The sequence below is a fragment of the Pseudophryne corroboree genome, chromosome 1 (genome assembly GCF_028390025.1).
Source record: "Pseudophryne corroboree isolate aPseCor3 chromosome 1, aPseCor3.hap2, whole genome shotgun sequence".
Classification (NCBI taxonomy): Eukaryota; Metazoa; Chordata; class Amphibia; order Anura; family Myobatrachidae; genus Pseudophryne; species Pseudophryne corroboree.
Window position 1 is genome coordinate 485,706,072 of NC_086444.1, and position 22,020 is coordinate 485,728,091.

The 22,020-nt window shown below is 45.5% G+C and overlaps 1 protein-coding gene across 1 annotated transcript in view; it reads left to right on the plus strand.

The window, feature by feature from the left end:
* The first annotated feature begins 7,766 nt into the window (after positions 1–7,766).
* The window catches only part of UBQLN1 (ubiquilin 1), a 92,935-nt gene continuing 78,681 nt past the window's right edge, over positions 7,767–22,020 (plus strand). The window contains exons 1-5 of the mRNA XM_063913801.1: positions 7,767–8,438; positions 13,459–13,610; positions 13,724–13,845; positions 20,577–20,839; positions 21,269–21,427. Of these exons, the coding sequence (XP_063769871.1) occupies positions 8,292–8,438; positions 13,459–13,610; positions 13,724–13,845; positions 20,577–20,839; positions 21,269–21,427 (843 nt within the window). The 5' untranslated portion in view covers positions 7,767–8,291. The remainder of the gene's footprint in view (positions 8,439–13,458; positions 13,611–13,723; positions 13,846–20,576; positions 20,840–21,268; positions 21,428–22,020) is intronic.

A 22,020-nucleotide genomic window follows, 5' to 3' on the forward strand; every position in this document is an offset into this window, starting at 1 on the left:
CGAGTGCCCAGCTCGGGGGGGGCGGGGTTTCGCGGAATGACGCGATTGCGTCGTGACGTCACGGCGCAAACGCGTCATTCAACGAAACCCCGTCGGAGGAGGGAGAAGGGAGCCGCGCAGACGAGGAGGGAGAGGCGGCTGAAGAGCGGCGAGAACCGCTTCAAATGTAAGTCAGCCCCTCTCCCTTCCTCTCTTTCTCTCTCTCTCCCTCCTTCCACCACCTGCCACAATGTGTAAAATGGGGACCTGTACCTGCCGCTATGTGTAAAATGGGGACCTGTACCTGCCGCTATGTGTAAAATGGGGACCTGTGCCTGCCACAATGTGTAAAATGGGGACCTGTGCCTGCCACAATGTGTAAAATGGGGACCTGTACCTGCCGCTATGTGTAAAATGGGGACCTGTGCCTGCCGCAATGTGTAAAATGGGGACCTGTGCCTGCCGCAATGTGTAAAATGGGGACCTGTGCCTGCCACAATGTGTAAAATGGGGACCTGTGCCTGCCACAATGTGTAAAATGGGGACCTGTACCTGCCGCTATGTGTAAAATGGGGACCTGTGCCTGCCACAATGTGTAAAATGGGGACCTGTGCCTGCCACAATGTGTAAAATGGGGACCTGTGCCTGCCGCTATGTGTAAAATGGGGACCTGTGCCTGCCACAATGTGTAAAATGGGGACCTGTGCCTGCCACAATGTGTAAAATGGGGACCTGTGCCTGCCACAATGTGTAAAATGGGGACCTGTACCTGCCGCTATGTGTAAAATGGGGACCTGTGCCTGCCGCAATGTGTAAAATGGGGACCTGTGCCTGCCGCAATGTGTAAAATGGGGACCTGTGCACTATAAAAGGGGGCACATGGCTGGGCACTATAAAAGGGGGCAGATGGCTGGGCACATATAAGGCAGGTGGAGCGGTAAATTTTGGATAGACCTACAGATACAACCGGCCCTTTGATGGGGACCAAACTGCTGATGCGGCCCCCGATGAATTTGAGTTTGACACCCCTGCCCTAAAGCATCTGTTTTCCTACTTTTTTTGTATTTTTCATTCTTTTCATATGAAAGTAAACTAAAAAAGTTTGCTGTTTGTAATTTTTTTTACTTTGTTTAACCACTTGCCTGGCATGGTCGCATCAGATGCGACTATGCCTGCAAGTGCTCTATCTGACCTGGTCATACAGGATGCGACCAGTCAGATAGAGAGTGTTAGCAGCGGCAGGGAAGGGAAACTTCCCTCCGCTGATGCTCTCCCTGCACTTTCCCCCTGTGTCTGCCGTGCTGCCGATCACTGCTGATCGGTCAAGCACGGCAGGACCCCCCTCCAGCGGCTGCAGATAATGGCAGCCGCTGGGGAGTGTAAATTAACCCTCCCAAGCCACCCCCCAGAGCCCCCCTGTATACCTGGAGGCTGTCCCAGCATTCAAAATTAAAGCTGCGATGTTCCCGATGTTCCGATGGGCACGAGGTTCCTGCTCGATGTTTCGATGTTTGAAAAAATATTTTAAAAATAAATTTTTTTTTTAAATAACATTTTTTATTTTAATCTGTATTTACTTAAATCATTTGGGATAGGGTTCATGTTCTTCACCTAATTCACTCATAAAGAAACCCGACAATTTCGGAGCGGTTTTTGGCTAAATAAATCGTCCGTTAAGTGGTTAAAGAAAATCACAAACCAGTAATTTAACACCATTTAAAAATCTCCCAGTACTTTCCTTATGACCACTAACAGCTTTCTGTCTAATTCTGCAAATTAAATTATCATTTGTGCGGGGTCCAGAAAGGTCACCCCACTTTTTCATGCACTTCTCTCACATCGCATATGACTGACAATTCACAAACCTCTGCTTCGAGTACCGCGAAGAGGCATTTTTAATTGTACTTGAGAATTCTCAGATGCGCAAATTCATGCGAATGTTTCTGAGTTTCAAGAAAAATCTCCCAACTTGCACTAATTGGACTGGCCTACAGTGCATCCAGAAAGTATTCACGGCGCATCACTTTTTCCATATTTTGTTATGTTACAGCGTTATTCTAAACTGGAATAAATTTATTTTTTCCCCTCAAACTTCTACACACAATACACCATAATCATAAATAAAAAAAAAGTTTTTTTTATATTTTTGCTAATTTATTAAAAATTAAAAATAAATCACATGTACATAAGTATTCACCCGCCTTTGCTCAATACTTTGTTGATGCACTTTTGGTAGCAATTACAGCCTCAAGTCTTTTTGAATATGATGCCACAAGCTTGGCACACCTATCTTTGGGCAGTTTCACCCATTCCTCTCTGCAGCACCTCTCAAGCTCCATCAGGTTGGATCGGAAGTGTTGGTGCACAGCCATTTTCAGATCTCTCCAAAGATGTTCATTTGGATTCGTCTGGGCTCTGGCTCGGCCACTAAAGGATATTCACAGAGTTGTCCTGAAGCCACTCCCTTGATATCTTGCCTTTCTGCTCAGGGTCGTTGTCCCGCTGAAAAATGAACCGTCGCCCCAATCTGAGGTCAAGAGCGCTCTGGAGCAGGTTTTCATCCAGGATGTCTCTGTACATGGCTGCATTCATATTTCCCTCTATCCTGACTAGTCTCCCAGTTCCTGCCGCTGAAAAACATCCCCACAGCATGATGTTGCCACCATCATGCTTCACTGTAGGGATGGTATTGGCCTGATGAATAGCAGTTACAAGGGGTTAATAGGGGCGCTCATGAGAAACCCACACACCAGAATCTTACAGGTTCAAATGACAGCCAAGGAATCAATTGTATTAATAAAAAACATATATGTTTATTAACAACAATACTCTACTAAAATAAAATCACTGCTTGAATGCAGAAACTGATAAACACATAAATTATAATAAGCTTCGATTAAAATGCTCACATTAGATAAATTAACACTGAACTGAATCTGTATAAAGGATCAAGGAGTATGTATCCAATTGTTACTGTCCTTTATAAACAATGTAGCCGCAGCTACTATATGGATGCCTTTATGAGTCACAGTGGCTGGCTATACGCATATAGAATTGTCAGCTTAATTGGTTTTGCAGATGTGAAAAATTATCTCACCGGGAGGGCTGGTGTGCCCGAGCGTCCTCGGGTTGATCCAAATATGTGCCCGTATGGTGGAAAGCTGGAAAGTTCAAATGGATAAGCCGTCTGCAGGTTTTTGTCTTTCAATCGACCTGCTGATATCACCTTAAAGTGCTGTGCAGATAGATGGTGTAGAGCAGGTGTGCGGCCACTGGTTCAGGCGCCGTCTGGGGGATCCAGCCGTGTGGAGACTACCCTCCAAACTACCTGGACGTGCACTTTGAAAAAGTCACGGGTCACGTGACGAAACGCGTCAGGACTCCTCCCCTAATGCTCGTTCACTGAACATTATCCTTCTGGACGCCCTCGGGTCACAGCTACTTCACCCGGCATTCATCCACAGCAGCCGCGGGTGATTTAAACTTGGCTTCACATTTAGCCGCAGACGCAGCACGGCCCCGACAACTGTCTCCAGCACCCTCCATCTCGTTTACTACCGGCGGACGGTGCACGTCCAGGTAGTTTGGAGGGTAGTCTCCACACGGCTGGATCCCCCAGACGGCGCCTGAACCAGTGGCCGCACACCTGCTCTACACCATCTATCTGCACAGCACTTTAAGGTGATATCAGCAGGTCGATTGAAAGACAAAAACCTGCAGACGGCTTATCCATTTGAACTTTCCAGCTTTCCACCATACGGGCACATATTTGGATCAACCCGAGGACGCTCGGGCACACCAGCCCTCCCGGTGAGATAATTTTTCACATCTGCAAAACCAATTAAGCTGACAATTCTATATGCGTATAGCCAGCCACTGTGACTCATAAAGGCATCCATATAGTAGCTGCGGCTTCATTGTTTATAAAGGACAGTAACAATTGGATACATACTCCTTGATCCTTTATACAGATTCAGTTCAGTGTTAATTTATCTAATGTGAGCATTTTAATCGAAGCTTATTATAATTTATGTGTTTATCAGTTTCTGCATTCAAGCAGTGATTTTATTTTAGTAGAGTATTGTTGTTAATAAACATATATGTTTTTTATTAATACAATTGATTCCTTGGCTGTCATTTGAACCTGTAAGATTCTGGTGTGTGGGTTTCTCATGAGCGCCCCTATTAACCCCTTGTATCTGATTAACCATATAGGAGCATTACACATCTCCTTATAGTGGCGAACGTGTTCCTTGCACCATAATTTTCAGGCTCATTATACTTATATTCCTATATTTTTATTTATACATATTTTTTATTGCTAGTTTAGGGTTAAACACAGGCGCAGCAAAGTCTTTCTCTCTCTTGATGAATAGCAGTGCCTGGTTTCCTCCAAACATGACGCCTGGCATTCACGCCAAAGAGTTCAATCTTTGTCTCATCAAACTAGAGTATTTTGGTTCTCATGGTCTGAGAGTCCTTCAGGTGCACATTTTGGCAAACTCCAGACGGGCTGCCATATGCTTTTTACTAAGGAGTGTCTTCCGTCTGACCACTGTACCATACAGGCCTGATTGGTGGATTGCTGCAGAGATGGTTGTACTTCTGGAAGGTTCTCCTCTCTCCACAGAGGAATGCTGTAGCTCTGACAGAGAGACCATTGGGTTCTTGGTCACCTTCCTGACTAGGGTCCTTCTTCTCCGCTCACTCAGTTTAGACGGCTGGCCAGCTCTAGGAAGAATCCTGGTGGGTCTGAACGTCTTCCATTTACGAAGGCCACTGTGCTTATTGGGACCTTCAAAGCAGCAGATATTTTTCTGTACCCTTCCCCAGATTTGTGCCTCAAGACAATCCTGTCTCGGAGGTCTACAGACAATTCCTTTTGACTTCATGCTTGGTTTGTGCTCAGACATGCACTGTCAAGTGTGGGACCTTATATAGACAGGTGTGTGCCTTTCCAAATCATGTCCAATCAACTGAATTTACCACTGGTGGACTCCAATTAAGTCGTTAGAACAGCTCAAGGATGATAAGTGGAAACAGGATGCACCTGAACTCAATTTTGAGCTTCATGGCAAAAGCTGTGACTACTTATGTACATGTGATTTCTTAGTTTTTTTATTTTTAATAAATTTGCAAAAATTTCAAAAACACTTTTTTCACGTTGTGATTATGGGGTATTGTGTGTAAAATATTGAGGGAAAAAATTAATTTATTCCATTTTGGACTAAGGCTGTAACATAACAAAATGTGGAAAAAGTGAAGCGCTGTGAATACTTTTTGAATGCACTGTGGGGGTAGGATTGTCCACCGTGCTCACAGGGGAGGAGTTCCAGTGGGCCGATGTGCATGCTTGATGCCAGGTAAGGGATAATGCTTCTGCCATGGCTACACGGTATACCTCTGGTGCTGCTCATGTTAAGCCACTTCTACAAATTTTCCCAGGGCCACTTTCAGTTCCTAGTCCGCCCCTGGACTGACTCCTTTTGAGTCCTGCTGGAAAAAAACCCTATATAAATAAAACTATTAGGGGGAGATTCAAATGTTTGAGAAGTCTTTTGGGTGTCCCAACTGACTTTTCAAACATTATGGGCGGGATTCAATTCTTTTCACCCCTTTCCACACCTGTTCTGTTTCTGCCCTCAGGGATGTTGTATCACTATTTCAGCTCGCTAACCCCAGAGTCGCGAGGCACCCAACCCTTTACACAGCTAAACCCGATTACTATGGGCGCAATATGCGTGATAACGGAGATCATTTTAGAAAGGAAATTGGGCGTGATATATCATTTGAATCCAGTGGTGCAAGTAGAAAAAATGTCTTACAGGTACTGTGTGCGCGCGCCGAAGGGTGTGGCCAAATGCCATATGGGGCGTGGCCAATGAAAATGTGGGCGTGATACACATATGGGGGAAGGGCAGATACACATATGACCCCCCACAGTGCCAGATACACAAATGCCCCACAGTGCCAGATACACGAATGCCCCACAGTGCCAGATATACATTGCCCACAACAGTGCCAGATATACATTGCCCACAACAGTGCCAGGTATACATTGCCCCCCACAGTGACAGGTATACATTACCCCCCACAGTGCCAGGTATACATTGCCCCCCACAGTGCCAGGTATACATTGCCCCCCACAGTGCCAGGTATACATTGCCCCCCACAGTGCCAGGTATACATTGCCCCCCACAGTGCCAGGTATACATTGCCCCCCACAGTGCCAGGTATACATTGCCCCCTACAGTGCCAGATATACATTTCCCCCTACAGTGCCAGATATACATTGCCCCCCACAGTGCCAGATATACATTGCCCCCCACAGTGCCAGGTATACATTGCCCCCCACAGTGCCAGGTATACATTGGCCCCCACAGTGCCAGGTATACATTGCCCCCCACAGTGCCAGGTATTCGTGAAGCAACAGCAGCAGAATCTCCCCCGCTCCCTCCCCCCTTCCCCTGCTCACCGCTGCTGCTGTCTTGTGTGAGGGGAGGAGAGCGCAGCCTGCGCCTCTCCTTCCCCTCAGTCTCCGGCCGGTGAGTTCAATATTCAGCACCGATCCGTGAGCCAATCAAAGCTCCGCGAGCTCTGATTGGCTCACGGGCGGCGCTGATTTGAACGAAGATACCGAGGGGCAGGAGAGGCACAGGCTGCGCTCTCCTCCCCTCACATCAGCGGTAGCAAGCGGCGTACCCACGGCGAAATTCTTAAGGGTACGCAGTACCCACCCGTACCCGCATACTTGCACCGCTGTTTGAATCTCACCCTATGTATACCCAGCATTGCAGCATCGGGTATGGGTCGTTGGGTCAACACAACTTAGGTTGACCACTATTGGTCGACATGCATTAGGTCGACAGGGTCACTAGGTCGACATGTACTAGGTCGACAGGTCAAAAGGTTGATATAAGCTTTTTTTCTACTTTTTCTTGGTGTCATTTCCTACGTAAAGTGACGGGAAACCCCAATTAGTGCACCGTGTCCCCTCACATAGCTCGATTCGCTCGCCATGCTTCGGGCAAGGTGCCTCGCTGCGCTCGACACAGGTTATCGTTCCCAATTGCATACCTCCCAACTTTGATCTCAGCGGTGGAGGGACAGCAATGCGCGCCGTAGGCGCGCGTCCGTTTTTAGGGGGCGTGACCTAGTGGCAAGGGGGCGTGACTTCGCGGCAAGTGCAACGATCGCAAGCCACGCCCATGTTTTCGTCATTATGGGGGCATGAACAGAGCTGTGAGAGCTGCTGGTCATGCCCCCTGTCCCTCTCTGCCGTGCATAGACACTGTGCGCATGCGCACAGCATCTATTCACCGCTGCTCTCCACAGAGCAGCGAGTGACAGGGAGGGATCTCCCAACTGCCCCCCCACCCGCGGGACACTGTGACCCGCGGGTGGGACAGCGGGATAGACAGTGAAAAACGGGACTGTCCCGCCAAAATTGGGACAGTTGGGAGGTATGCAATTGTAGTCCACGTGGATCGGTATGAAAAAGTCCAAAAATTGAAAAACTCATGTCGACCTTTTGTACTGTTGACCTAGTGCATGTCGACCAATAGTGGTCGACCTAATGACTGTCGACCTAATGACCATATTATCCCGCAGCATCATATAACAAGCTAAAGGAGGAGGATGATCAGTGCGCTCGTGGATGCTCCTGCCTCCGGCAAAATCCATCACATGATATCACCTAGCAGCAACCTCCTTTTCTAACCAGAAAAATGGCCGCCGTGCCTGTATCCGGCGACACGTCAGGCACAGCAGCGCCGGCAAAGGCACAGCGTGCCTGTCCCTCAGTGTAGCTGGAGCTACGAGCTCTGTTCTAGCAGTTTCTCTGACACCGCATACGTCATCACGCCGCGCCCGGGAACTGGACTTGTCTTTCTCTATTTTGCTGTCACATAAAGTCGGTGTCTTCCCGTAACAACGCGCCAGCGCTATTACCGACCCCAGTCCGGACTCCCGAGACACCCGCGACCCGGCCAGGCGGCGGTAGTATAAGGTCCGGTGTGTGCGGCGCCGCCAGACTAGTGTCCGGCAGCAGCGGTGACGTCGCAGTGACGCCGGGGTATGAGGAAGCGCTGCTGCTGCTGCTAGTGCGGCCTGAGAGTTGCGCCAGCTCCGCCCGATACACCAGCCGGAGAGCCCGTCACACACATGCCGCACACAGGCTGCTGCTGAGCCGCCTCCCACCCGCCGCCGCCTCCCCGGGCTCACACCGTCACATCCCGCCGCCGTATCATCACCCCTGTTCCCGGCTGCTTCATCCTCCTTGGCTGCCGCCGCCTCTCCGTCCTGCTCCAGCCATGTCCGATCCCCCCACATCTCCCGGCGCCCACTCCCCGGCCGCCGCTGCCGCATCCACCGACTCCCCGCGCATTATCAAAGTCACAGTGAAGACGCCGAAGGAGAAGGAAGAGTTCGCGGTGCCGGAGAGCAGTAGCGTCAGGGAGGTGAGAGCGGGACACCGGCGGAGGGATGGGCCGAGGGTATCACCAGCCGTGTTATCTGCTGTATGCCTTTATAGCCGCCGCCGTGCTGCTGCGGGGTGCACTATGTGTGTGTCTGTGTTCTCTCTCACCGCCATATTCACCATTGGCACACACAGCAGAAGTGTGAGATGTACAGTGTGCTGTTCCGCATGTGCAGGTGACAGGCGCTGTGTGTGTCCTGTCAGTGTAACACAAAGGGAGAGTTGGGCTCTTTGGGTGAGAGGGGGAGCAGTGACTTTAGAAAGTGCTCTCTGATATAACTCTAACGTAATTACACAAAACAAAAGCATCTTGTAAACTTATGCAAGATGGCAAAAGCAGTTTTTCACCATTGGGTGCAGTGGGCAAGGCTGACACAGCGCAGCGCTTTTACAGCTCTATAGGGGCCTATTAATAAATGGCTTTGGAGTTTTTGAACTTTCAACTCACTGACAGGAGATTGCATATACATAACTACTTGTCCTGTACATGCAGTAATCTCTGTTTAGTACCTTGTTATTGTGATGTACATACTTAGCTTTACCTTTTTAGTAGTACTTTCTAATCGTGATATACATACATACCACACTGGTGCGGTCATTGCTCATGCAAATCCAAATGCATAAATCCTTGTGGTGGTGGCGGCAATGAAGGTTGAGCTCAGTATTTGTTTTTAGTTACAGTAGTGTATTACTCCTCCTTGACTACTGACATGGAAAGCCTTGTCTGTTATAAGAATTTTGACTCTTGCCTTTTATTTGTATCTACCTGTCATATGGCTTCACTGCATTAACTCGTATAATACAAGTATATATGAAAGAATGCACATGCAGGACACATAGAAAACATGACTTTAGAGGGGATTAGTATAAAAAACTGGCGTACGGTATACCGGCAGCGGGGCGAGCGCTAGAAAGCCCCTTCCGGGCCTGTTGCACTCACCACGCTGCGGTCACGGTCGCTTGCTGTGCTCACCATAGGTTATATTCTCTCTCTCTATGGGCCACAGGTTATATTCTCTCTCTCTCTCTCTCTCTCTCTCTCTCTCTCTGGGTTTCATGGCCAACCACAGAGGGAGAAAAGCCTGTGGGGCTGGCATTTCACCGCTAGTCGGGATTCCGGCGTCGGCATTGTGACGCTGGGATCCCGACTAGCAGTATTGTAACCGCTTCCCCTTCAGAGTTCTACTTTGAGTAGTCTATCTACTGCATATCTTGTGGGTGACGTTTGGTTCATTTGTAGTGTATTTTCTCTTCCCTGTCATTGGAGTGAGGTTGTGTTGTGCCCCCAGGCATCATAACTGTGTACCTTCTTGTCCCTGAATAAAACTATACAGTATTCAATGCCTTAAAAAGTCAACAGATTTGTGTGTATTACAAATGACAACCAGATAATTCCAGGCAATATTTACCAGTAGACTCAAAGTACATTTTCAAGTTCCTAAATTATTTGTCTGCAGGTTTAAATAAATGTTGCTTTTTGGTTCAATTGTGTGGTGAGGGACAAGATTTACTTCTGTTTGTCCACATATTTTATGATTGGCAGCCACCAGCACTGGGTTTGCCTATTACTTTGTCCATAACTAACTTAAATTGGTCCAAGGCACCCCTGCAAGTGTCCCGAGGCAGCCAAGGGTGCCACAGCACACAGTTTGAGAACCACTGGCTGAAGTATTCAAACCCTGCCGTTTCGCACTGGGCAGAGTCTGTTAGGGCAAGTTTCTCTAGGTTTGCTCACTGTTTGGGAGTGATTTGTGCCCATTATTGCTTGCAGATTCGCTCCAAGTTGGATCACATTTGTGGACTGCAATTTTCAAATAGTACCACAGATTCTCAATTGGATGAGATCTGGACTTTGACCTTTCTCCCAAGCTTACTTTTGTAGCAGGTTGTCATATAGCTTTGCAGCTAGGTAAATCTGACTGTTTTGCAGCCCCAGTAGAAACCACCTACCTGCTGCAATCCCTCCATAGTACATTTGGTGGATCCTCAATATTTGTGGGTATCCCCGTGACTGTTTTCGGTCAGTATCCTCCAAATATTATTTGATAGATATGGCCCTTGGAATGGTGGTTGCTGAGGAATGGGTAGTACAAGTTTTGCGTGACACACAAGTTTTGATTTTGGGTCAAACTGCTACTTCTGTGGTCTCCTCTAACCACATAACCTTATCCCACATTTTTGCTGGGTGACTGATGTTTTCAGGCAAATGCCAGAGGTGTTTTCATCAGTACTGGCTTCTTTCTTCTACTTGTGTCTGTAATGAGACGTCTGTGTTCCACGTCTGATACTAAAAAATTAGTTGGCAATTGAATGTTTTTCACAGCGTCGCAGGGGTCAGGAAAGGTGATGGGTATCACACATCAGGATCCAAACATATAGAGGGGAGGTAGCATTCAATCGCGCTCAATAATTCAGTCTAGGGCAGTGGTTCTCAAACTGTGTGCCTAGGCATCCTGGGGTGCCCTAGGACTAGGGAAGCCAATCCCAGGCCATTTTTTCAATCCCGGGTATCGGGATTGAAAAATGGCCAGTCCCGGGATACCCGGGATTGGCTTTTAGCTAGGTGGCCGCCGCCTCGCCCCGCCCCGCACATATAATTTACCATATACCGCGGGCGGGAGGGAGGGGAACATCTGTTGATCGCTGCTGGGAGCCGCTGACAGCACGCTGGCTGGGGACCCGGAAAGAGGAAGCCGGGCAGCGTCTGAGCGTCCTGTGGACGCTCAACGCTGATCCCTCAATCCCCGGGATTGGAGCTTCCAATCCCGGGATTGAATCCCGGCCATTTTTGGGCCTAAATCCCGGGATCACGCCGATCCCGATCCCGGGATTGGCCACCATACCTAGGACACTTGCAGGGGTGCCCTGGGTTTGTGGTCCAGGACCAATTCAAATTATTTACTGTCAATGTAACAGACAAAACCAGTGCTGGTGGCTGCCAATCATAAAATATGTGGACATACAGAAGTGAATACTGTACCTCACCACATAATGGACCCTAAGGATGACATATAAACACAATTTACTTAATTGAATATATTTTTTCTGATGTTCTCAATTAGAAACTTATGGCCTAGGGGTGCCGTGAAAAAAATTCTGATATTCTAGGGTGCTGTGACTCAAAAAAGATTGGGAAACCACTGGTCGAGGTAGAGCTGTCAAACATTTTAAAGAAAACAAGTGGGGAAATTTCCAGTGATCATTTATTAAGTACATGCTAGTGTTCTTTCTGGCACCCTGCACCTAATCAGTGAGGAGGGGATATGTGATGTATTGCTACATGCAATCTTTCTCCTTCCATCCCATTTACTTCATCCTCACTTTCTATTGTGTGTAGCTGCACAATGAGAGTCTCAAATGGCTAAACTTTCTATATAGGATAGTGTCATAGGTGTTTATAGACATGTACAATGTAAGCCACCATTTACCGGCTGGCAGCAGTCGCTTCATTTTCTGGATCCATTATAATCCAGTCAAAGATAAACCTTCATGATATTTTATCTATTTACCATCCAGCTGTTGACTACACCATCACTGTAGTATTCTAATGCATGTATGCTGATATTTTCTGCTATTACTTTGAGTTTGGAGCCTGTAATCATATAGTTACTAAAAATATTTTATTGGTGCTCATTGCGGCAATAGATAATCAGTTTTGGGCCGATACTCCATTCCCCAGCAACAATGGCAGCGGTCAGAGTAGTCTTACCAATTATTGCCAGTCCAGTTACATGTCAAGGAGCATATGCGTGAGCTGCCATATCTGCCCCTGAACGCGCACTGCTACTGAAAGTTGGGTCTCTGGATTCCTGTTGCAGATTCTACAAAAACTTAAATTTATCATTTTAATAAACGTTAAAGTAAAAAATGTAAAAAAGAAACCAACATGAGAAAATGCTTTATTTATAAGAGCGTGTTTACTGTGGATGGTATTAATGGTAGAATAACAGCGGTGGTATCACAGAATGCCTTTGGTGAAGACTGTCAATACTTTTCACTAACAGCAAGCTTTGACAAATAGGCAAAAGCCCTAGATGCTGCTTAAACATCCTTATTGAAGGGCACATGGCTTATTACATTTGATAACTATACCCCTTTGTTTAATTACAATAAGTAAAAGTGTTCTGAAAAGAATTAAACTTTGGTGTCGTTATTTTCTGCACATGATGATTTACTATACCAGCCTGTTTTGTGTGATGTGCAACAGAAATCCTCATGTCATATGTTCCATGTATCTATGAATGTGGTGCTCTTGTGCTCTGTTGTAAGTAAATCTTTATATTATGTGTCTTGTGACTAAGTGTCAATGTGTGACACAAGCATCCATTCATATTAATGCAAGCTATTTGTTATATGCAAAAAGTTGCAGAAAGCTGAAACCAAGCTGGATTGTCATGCAAACAGTTGTTGGAGACTATTTACATTTCACATTATTATTTATAAATGCTTACAGCTTTATGCAAACACAGTGGGAAAACAATGTATTGTACCAAAGAGGATGATTTTATACCCTTTCAGCATAGTTGTACAAGTATTCTGCCATTTGTCATCTTCTCACCATTTGCCTTCTGTAGACACTACTTTTTGCTGTCTGTGTACTGTATTACTCTTACTACAGCTTGCATCATGTATCTCACAACTATACAAATACACACACACACTATATACAGTAGATAAACTAGAGAAATAAACTGTTTCTAAATAAGGTATACTCACATGTTAATAAGGCCAATCGATTCATAACAATATTGGGATCAAAACAGACCTCTTTGCTCAAGAATATTTTCTGGTGTATGAAAACGACACCTAGTGATGTCAATACTGTGCGTGACCGAAACCTTCACTATGGCACATGTATGGATGTGTGAGACCGGGCATCACCATGTGTGGTCACTTTTCATTATTGCACATTTTCGTTACTGCGCCATTTCAGCATATTAATATGTATAGCCACGAGATCTGTCATAGTTTTACAAAGCCATTCTTTTGTACGTTTCCAGTTCAAAGAGGACATATCAAAACGCTTTAAGTCGAATACAGACCAACTTGTGCTGATATTTGCTGGAAAGATTTTAAAGGACCAGGACACCCTCAGTCAGCATGGTATCCATGATGGGCTTACCGTTCATCTTGTCATCAAAACACAGAACAGGTACCATCATGTTATGTTCTAACTTTACTGCAAAAATATAGCTATACAGAAGAGATGTTGATGTTGTGTACCACATTATATTGCGTCATCTCAATTTTTTTCTCTGCCCATAGATCGCAGGCCGCTACTTCCACTACTTCTCAGCCTAACAGCCCTGCCAGTCCAGCTTCCACCTCTACAACATCTAGCAGTACCTCTACTACCACACCTGCCACAAGTACTACTTTTGGTTTAGGTAAGATCACAACACAACCCTTTAATGACAATGTAATCCATTGAGCACAGTTCTTTTGGCTTGAAGATATCACTATGGTTACATTTTACCAGACTCTTCTAAATGGCCTGTTAGGAAGTTCTGAAACCCATTCAACTATCTGTACATATGTGACTGCATACAGCTAACCTCAATACACCATGTGAATCCTGGCATGAATGAGCCGCCAGGTTCTGTGCGACTACTAGCGATGGACATCTCCCTTTTTTTTTTTTTTTTTAATTACTACCAATTATTCAGCACAGTTTCCTGGTGCATCCTAGTCACCTCTGCGGGTAAGAAGACTCCAGTGCTAGCAGAGTCACATGGGACCTGTCGCGCTAAGATGAGTAGTTTGGCGCGCCTGCAGCAATAATGTATGAGAACACATCTCTAGTTGAAAATTCCCATAGAAACTTTTATCTTATGTGTCGGCATCATGTAAGACCAGCACACCCTGCGTGGCTAGGCGTGCTGGACTGCATGTTTTGCTGTCCCAGAGACTTTCAGTGGGGCCCAGGCGTGACTAAAACTGAGCTGAAGGATTTAATTTTCTCTGCAAAACGCTGCATAATATGTTGGCACTACACAAATAACGACTCGTAAATATGGTTCTACTTTCCACCATATTTCTCTTACGTCCTAGAGGATACTGGGGTCCATTTACTACCATGGGGTATAGACTGGTCCACTAGGAGCCTTGGGCACTTTAAGAAATTGATAGTGTGCGCTGGCTCCTCCCTCTATACCCCTCCTACCAGACTCAGTTTAGAAAATGTACCCGGTGGAGCCGGTCACACTGAAGGAAGCTCCTGAAGAGTTTTCTGTATTTATTTTCTTTTTGTTATTTTCAGGCAGGTCTGGTTGGCACCAGTATATAGGCAAGACATCCAGGAAACTAACTGTAAGAATTAGTGAACATCTGTTTAATATTAAAAATAAAAAAGATGATCATAGTGTACCAGCACACTTCAAAAAATATCTTGGAAGTGATTCATCATTATTACAATTTGTGGGACTCAAACAAATAAAACAACCATGGAGAGGAGGTGATTTAGAGGATCTCCTTTTAAAAGAAGAAACTAGACTTATCTATGAACTAGGAACATTAAGTCCAAATGGGCTTAATATAGATTTTGAACTAAAACCGTTTTTAAAAGATTGAGGAATACAGTATATAGTTAAATGGATTTAATGTATTTTAGAACATACTAATTAACTACAAATTTCATTATATATAAAAATAGATATCCACTAGAAGATAAGGAAGTTAATGTTTAATCCCAATTTATGTTAAGTGTGTGTCTACGTTTTTGTATTGTCATGTCTTTTGTATAAAAATATAAGGAACAAGGACTTAATTAATTATCGAACAATCATTGAGCATCCTGATGAACAGATAACCATTAATCAAACACAGAGGTGTCCAATTAAGAATGAAGCACACACGAGATAAAAAGCGGCCCCGTAATGAAATCGATTAACTCGAGCATCCTGATGAAGCCGCAAGGTGAAACGCGTAGATTGCAGAGAGTATCGATCGCTGCCAGCCACTGATCGTCGCCGGACACCGAAAACGGGAAGCCCAGGAACAGGGAGGAGGACGCGGTAAGCGGAGATAAGTCTGCCGGCAGACTATTGTTTGTTACGGAGCACCTCACAGGACGTTTATTAAACGGACTAATTAGAGCCGCCGCTGACATTTAAACCAGTTGATTCCAACACCTGTGTAAGATATTGACTGTGACGGAATATACTTCTCAGCGGGGAGTAAAGACTTATTGTAAAAATAGACTACCATCATTCTAATAGTCCCAGTTTGGAAAGAGGAACCCGTGTATTTTTAACAGGATAAAAAGGGAGAAGAGTAAAATGCTACTAAGTGTATCAACTCCCCTGCTAATTGAAACAATTGTCCGTCTTAAGTTACATGTGTCTAATTTGTGTTTGTGAGTATAACAGATACACCGGTATTTTTTAGTATTATCAGTACATTCTTGTGATCACAAGTATTTTATTAATCTTGGACAAACCTTTTAGGAAATATCTATGAAAACAGATATATGAATATGAATAAAAACTTAATTTATAAACACAGTTTTATAATTATAGATTTATAATAAGTTAATACAAGGGAAGCGCTAGAAACTTTCTCTTTTCTTTTTGCAATACTTAAGGCAGTCTGTGGATGACCTGATGAATAGAGATTCAGTTCGGCGTCTCAGACCACTACCATTTGTCCGCAAAAGCATACACTGGCCCAGATCCTGCAGGCTGACACGTCTGATGACGTATCAGACGCGGAGGAGGGTGAGGTGGACTCGGGAGGGGGGATGCTGCTCTGTCCCAAGGAATACAGGCCCTGATAGAAGCTATTAGAGACGTCCTGTACATTCCTGATGAGGTGACAGGAGGATGAGGAATCTTATTTTAATGTAAAAAAGAAATCCTCTGCTACTTTTCCTGCATCAAAAGAGTTGAATTCCCTATTTGAAGAGACTTGTGTTAATCCTGATAAGAAATTTCATATCCCAAAAAGGTTACTCACAGCCTTCCCTTTTCCTCAGGGTGATAGGAAGAAATGGGAAAATCCACTGATTGTTGAATCATCGGTATCTAGGTTATCGCGTAAAATAATCTTACCTGTTCTTTGGGCAGCCTACTTAAAGGACACGGCTGGCCGCAAGATTGAGACCACTCTCAAATCTGTATATACAGCTGCTGGGGTGGCCCAAAGACCCACTATTGCTTGTGCATGGATTACTAGGGCCATTGCAAAATAGTCAGGTAACCTAATTGAGGGATTAGATACCTTATCCAGGGGAGAGGTAGTTTTACTCCTACAATATATGCAGGACTCTGCAAATTTTATGGTGGGGGCCATAAAAGAAATAGGCTTGCTCAACGCACGCACCACTACCATGGCAGTGTCGGCACGCAGGGGCTTATGGCTATGCCAGTGGACTGCGGATTCCAGGAAGTGCGTGGAAAGCCTACCATTCACAGGTGAGGCCCTATTTGGAGATGAACTGGATACGTGGATATCCAAGGCTACGGCGGGTAAGTCTACATATCTTCCTTCCGCAGCCCCCCCAGTTAGGAAGACCTACTCTGCTCCAACTTTGCAGTCCTTTCGGACAGCCACATTTAAAAATAAAACCAGAGGTTCTTCTACAGCCTCCAGAGTCAATAGAGGTAAACCCAGAAAACCAGCAACTGCAGGTTCACAGGAACAGAACTCGGGTTCTGTTTCCTCAAAGCCTTCAGCATGACTTTGGACTGCACTGCCTGGAAGACAAGCAGGTGGGAGCCCGATTAAGAGATTTCAGTCACATATGGGCGACATCATGCCAGAGTCCCTGGGTCAAAGATCTTATCACCCGGGGGTAGAGGCTGGAGTTTCAGGAACTCCTATCTCAGATTCTTCAAATCAGGCTTACCAGCTTCTCAGGAAGCAAGTATGACTTTACAGGAAGCAATTCAAAAACTGGTACACACTCGGGTCATTGTTCCAGTTCCACCTCATCTGCACAACAAATGTTATTATTCCAACCTGTTTGTGGTACCGAAGCCGGCCGGTTCGGTAAGACCCGTTTTAAACCTCAAGTCACTGAACCTGTACTTACGGGTGTTCAAATTCAAGATGGAGTCTCTGAGAGTGGTGATCTCGGGTCTGGAGGAGGGGGAATTCCTGGTGTCTCTGGATGTCAAGGATGCGTATTCCAATCTGGCCGCCTCATCAGGCTTATCTAAGGTTTGCATTACAGGTCACTACCAGTTCCAGGCCTTGCCATTTGGCCTCTCCACGGCACCGAGGGTGTTCACCAAGGTAATGGCAGAGATGATGTTCCTCCTCCGCAAACAGGGAGTGAACATAATTCCGTACCTGGACGATCTGCTGATAAAGGCACCATCCAGGGAGAGGTTGTTGGACAACATTGCCCTCTCAACTCGTCTACTCCGGGATCACGGGTGGATTCTGAACCTACCAAAATCTCACCTGCAACCAACACGGAGGCTTCCGTTCCTGGGGATGATGCTAGATATGGAGGCACAGAAGGTATTCCTTCCATTGGAAAAGGCTTTGGTAATCCAGTCGATGGTGCGGGGTGTTCTGAAACCAACCCGGATATCGGTTTATCTATGCATTCGCCTTCTGGGGAAGATGGTGGCCGCTTACGAGGCACTGCAGTATGGAAGGTTTCACGCAAGGCCCTTCCAGCTGGATCTGTTGGACAAATGGTCCGGATCACATCTCCACATGCACCAGAAGATACGTCTGTCACCAAGAGCCAGGGTTTCTTTTCTGTGGTGGCTTCAGACTACTCACCTGACAGAGGGCCGAAGGTTCGGGATTCAAAATTGGATTCTGCTAACCACAGATGCAAGCCTCAGAGGTTGGGGAGCAGTCACCAAAGGGGAACCGTTCCAAGGAAAATGGTCAAGTCAGGAAACCATTCTCCCAATCAACATTCTGGAACTAAGGACCATATACAACGTCCTACAGGCATCACATCTTCTTCAAGATCAAGCCATTCAGGTTCAGTCGGACAATGTGACGGCAGTAACGTACATAAACCGGCAGGGCGGAACAAAGAGCAGAGCAGCAATGTCAGAGGTAACACAGATTCTCCTCTGGGTAGAAAGACATGCTCTGGTGTTGTCGGCAATCTTCATTCCGGGAGTAGACAACGGGGTAGCAGACTGCCTCAGCAGACACGACCTCCACCAAGGAGAGTGGGGCCTTCACCCGGAGGTGTTTGGGTGCTTGACACGACATGATGGCCTCTCGTCTCAACAAGAAGCTCAAGCGGTATTCTTTCAGGTCGAGAGACCCACAGGCTGTGGCGGTGGATGCTCTGGTGACTCCATGGGTTTACCAGATGGTGGACGTGTTTCCACCACTTCCATTGATCCCAAGAATTCTCAAAAGAATAAAAAGAGAAGATACAAGCAATACTTATTGCTCCGGACTGGCCAAGAAGGGCCTGGTACGCGGATCTACTGGAGATGCTCTTAGGGGACCCGTGGCCTCTACCTCTTCGTGAGGATCTGCTGCCATAAGGGCCGTTCGTCTATCAAGACTTACCACGGCTACGTTTGACGGCATGGAAGTTGAGCGTCAAATTCGAGCCCGGATAGGGTTATTCCAACTTTGATCCAAGCCAGAAAGGGGGTAACGTCTAAACATTACCACCGTATTTGGGAAAAAATACGTCTCTTGGTGTGAAAACAGAATTTCCTGCGGTGGAATTTCAACTGGGATGTTTTCTCCTTTTTCTGCAGTAAGGGGTAGACGTGGGCCTACGCTAGGGCTCCATGATAGTCCAGATTTCAGCCTTGTCCATTTTCTTCCAAAAACAATTGGCTTCTCTCCTGGAGGTTCAGACGTTCTTGAAGGGTGTTCTGCACATCCAACCGCCCTTTGTGGCTCCCACGGCACCTTGGGATCTCAACGTGGTGTTGCAGTTTCTACAATCAGAATGGTTTAAGCCTTTTACAGGAGGTTGACATGAAGTTTCTCGCGTGGAACACCTTCACACTGTTGGCCTTGACTTCAGCAAGGTATGTGTCAGAACTGGGGGCGTTGTCTCTCAAAAGCCCCTATTTGATTTTTAATGAAGATAGAGCTGAACTCTGAACTCGTCAGCAATTTCTTCCTAAGGTGTCTGCATTTCATATCAACCAACCTATTGTGGTTTCGGTAGTTACCGACACCTCAGCTACTTCAAAGTCCTTGTATGTTGTGAGGGCTTTGAAGATCTACGTGAAGCGGACAGCTTGTCACTGAAAATCAGACTTTCTGTTTGTTCTCTTTGATCCCAATAAAACTGGGTGTCCTGCTTCAGAGCAGTCTATTGCTCGCTGGATCAGGCTTACTATCCAGCATGCTTATTCTACGGTAGGTTTGCCGGTTCCAACATCTGTACATGCCCACTCTACTAGGTCGGTGGGATCTTCCTGGTCGGCTGCCTGGGGTGTCTCGGCTTTACAGCTCTGCCGAACAGCTACTTGGTCAGGTTCGAACACGTTTGCTTAGTTCTACAAGTTCAATACTTTGGCCTCTGAGGACCTTCAGTTTGGTCAGTCAGTTCTGCAGGAACCTCAGCACTCTCCCACCCGGTTTGGGAGCTTTGGCACATCCCCATGGTACTAAATGGACCCAGTATCCTCTAGGACATAAGAGAAAATTGTATTTTAATTACCTACCAATAAATCCTTTTCTCGTAGTCCATAGAAGATACTGGGCGCCCACCCAGTGCTTCGTGTTTTCCTGCACGGTTACTTTTAAGTACTGTTGTTGGTTCAGCTGTTACTGATCTTCATCAAGTTTGGTTAGCATGGCTTTCCTCTTGTTTTGTGTGCGCTGGTTCGAATCTCACCACTGTCGTTTTTAAATCCTTCTAAGGTATATCCGTCTCCTCGGGCACAGTTTCCTCGACTGAGTCTGGTAGGAGGGATATAGGAGGAGCCAGCGCACACTATCAAATTCTTAAAGTACTCAAGGCTCCTTGTGGACAAGTCCATACCCCATGGTACTAAATGGATCCCCAGTATCCTCTACGGACTATAAGAAAAGCATTTACCGGTAGGTAAATAAAATTCTATTTTTAGAGTTCTCTTTTCATGAAGGAGTATGGTATTTTAAGTATCGGGCAGCTAATTCAACTTTCTCTCCCTGTTTTTAATTAATCTTTTTCTTAATTTTCCAGGGGGTCTTGGAGGCCTGGCAGGGCTAAGTGGTTTAGGCATGAACGCATCAAACTTTTCCGAGCTGCAGAGTCAGATGCAGAGACAGCTCATGTCCAACCCTGAGATGATGGTTCAGATCATGGAAAACCCATTTGTACAGAGTATGCTGTCTAACCCTGACTTGATGAGACAGTTGATTATGGCCAATCCCCAAATGCAGCAATTAATCCAGCGAAATCCTGAAATCAGTCACATGCTTAATAATCCGGACATAATGCGACAAGTATGTTCTTTTTATTTTTGTTCCTTTTCTGCTAAACTGGTACATTTTTGTTTTTTTTACAGTAACACTTTAATGTCTATTCAGAAGTTTTGAAATAGTGCTACAGCATAGTTTGTAATTCTTAAATACACAACAGTATAGTATGTAGGCTATGTAACCGTATAATGCACGACTAGTGTGTATTATACATTCCATAAAAAATACTGTATTTTATATTCTGAAAATGTCAATGAAACTTGTATTTTATTTAGCGTATTATTGCTGAGCTATATTAATAAAATGACCGCTCCATGGTTGGTGTGCTGTCTGTTCTTTTGGACACACATCACCAAATCAATGTTTTTTTTTCCAGTAATTATTCTTATTATTATTATTATTATTATTATTATTATTATTATTATTATTTTTTGTTTCACATTTACTACCTAGACACTAGAACTTGCCCGAAATCCAGCAATGATGCAGGAGATGATGAGAAACCAGGACCGTGCCTTGAGCAATCTTGAAAGTATTCCTGGAGGATACAATGCCCTGCGCAGAATGTACACTGACATTCAAGAGCCAATGCTTAACGCTGCTCAGGAACAGGCAAGTCAGAATTGTTCTTAAATTGTGCGGCAGACCCATCGGAGAAGTCAGATATTGTTTTGGGTGGTTTTTCTAATTTATTCTGCAAGAAGTTTGAGTTTCCTCTGGAAGCAGTAGACTGTCAATGTGTTGTGTTCCAGACAGTCTGAAATAACAGCATAGCTAAGATGCTCAGTTTTTGTTTTTCCCCTTGTAATACCCAACAAATGGGATAATTGTACAGTAGCTTTAGTACTGGTCCAGTGATAATCGGGTGACTGAGGCTTCTTGTGAGTAGAGTTTTGTTCCCAGACTGGTGTGTCTCTCCCTTCCTTCCAGCACCCATTCTCCAAGTTGCTGTTCCTTCCTGCTCCCAGCACACATTCTCCCACTCCTCTGTAATTTAACACTCTGCTTTCAAACGTGACACAAATGGTCCAGGGACTGGTTAGGTTTGGGTGGGCATAACTTAGTGACCAATGGGATTTTCTACACTATTTAAAGGCCACCCAAACCTATACTCTTGTTCCAGGAAAATGTAAAAGGCGGGCCCATTTAACACAATTGAAGTGTCTTTGCACATAGAATATCTTTCCACTTAAGTTTGTGCACCT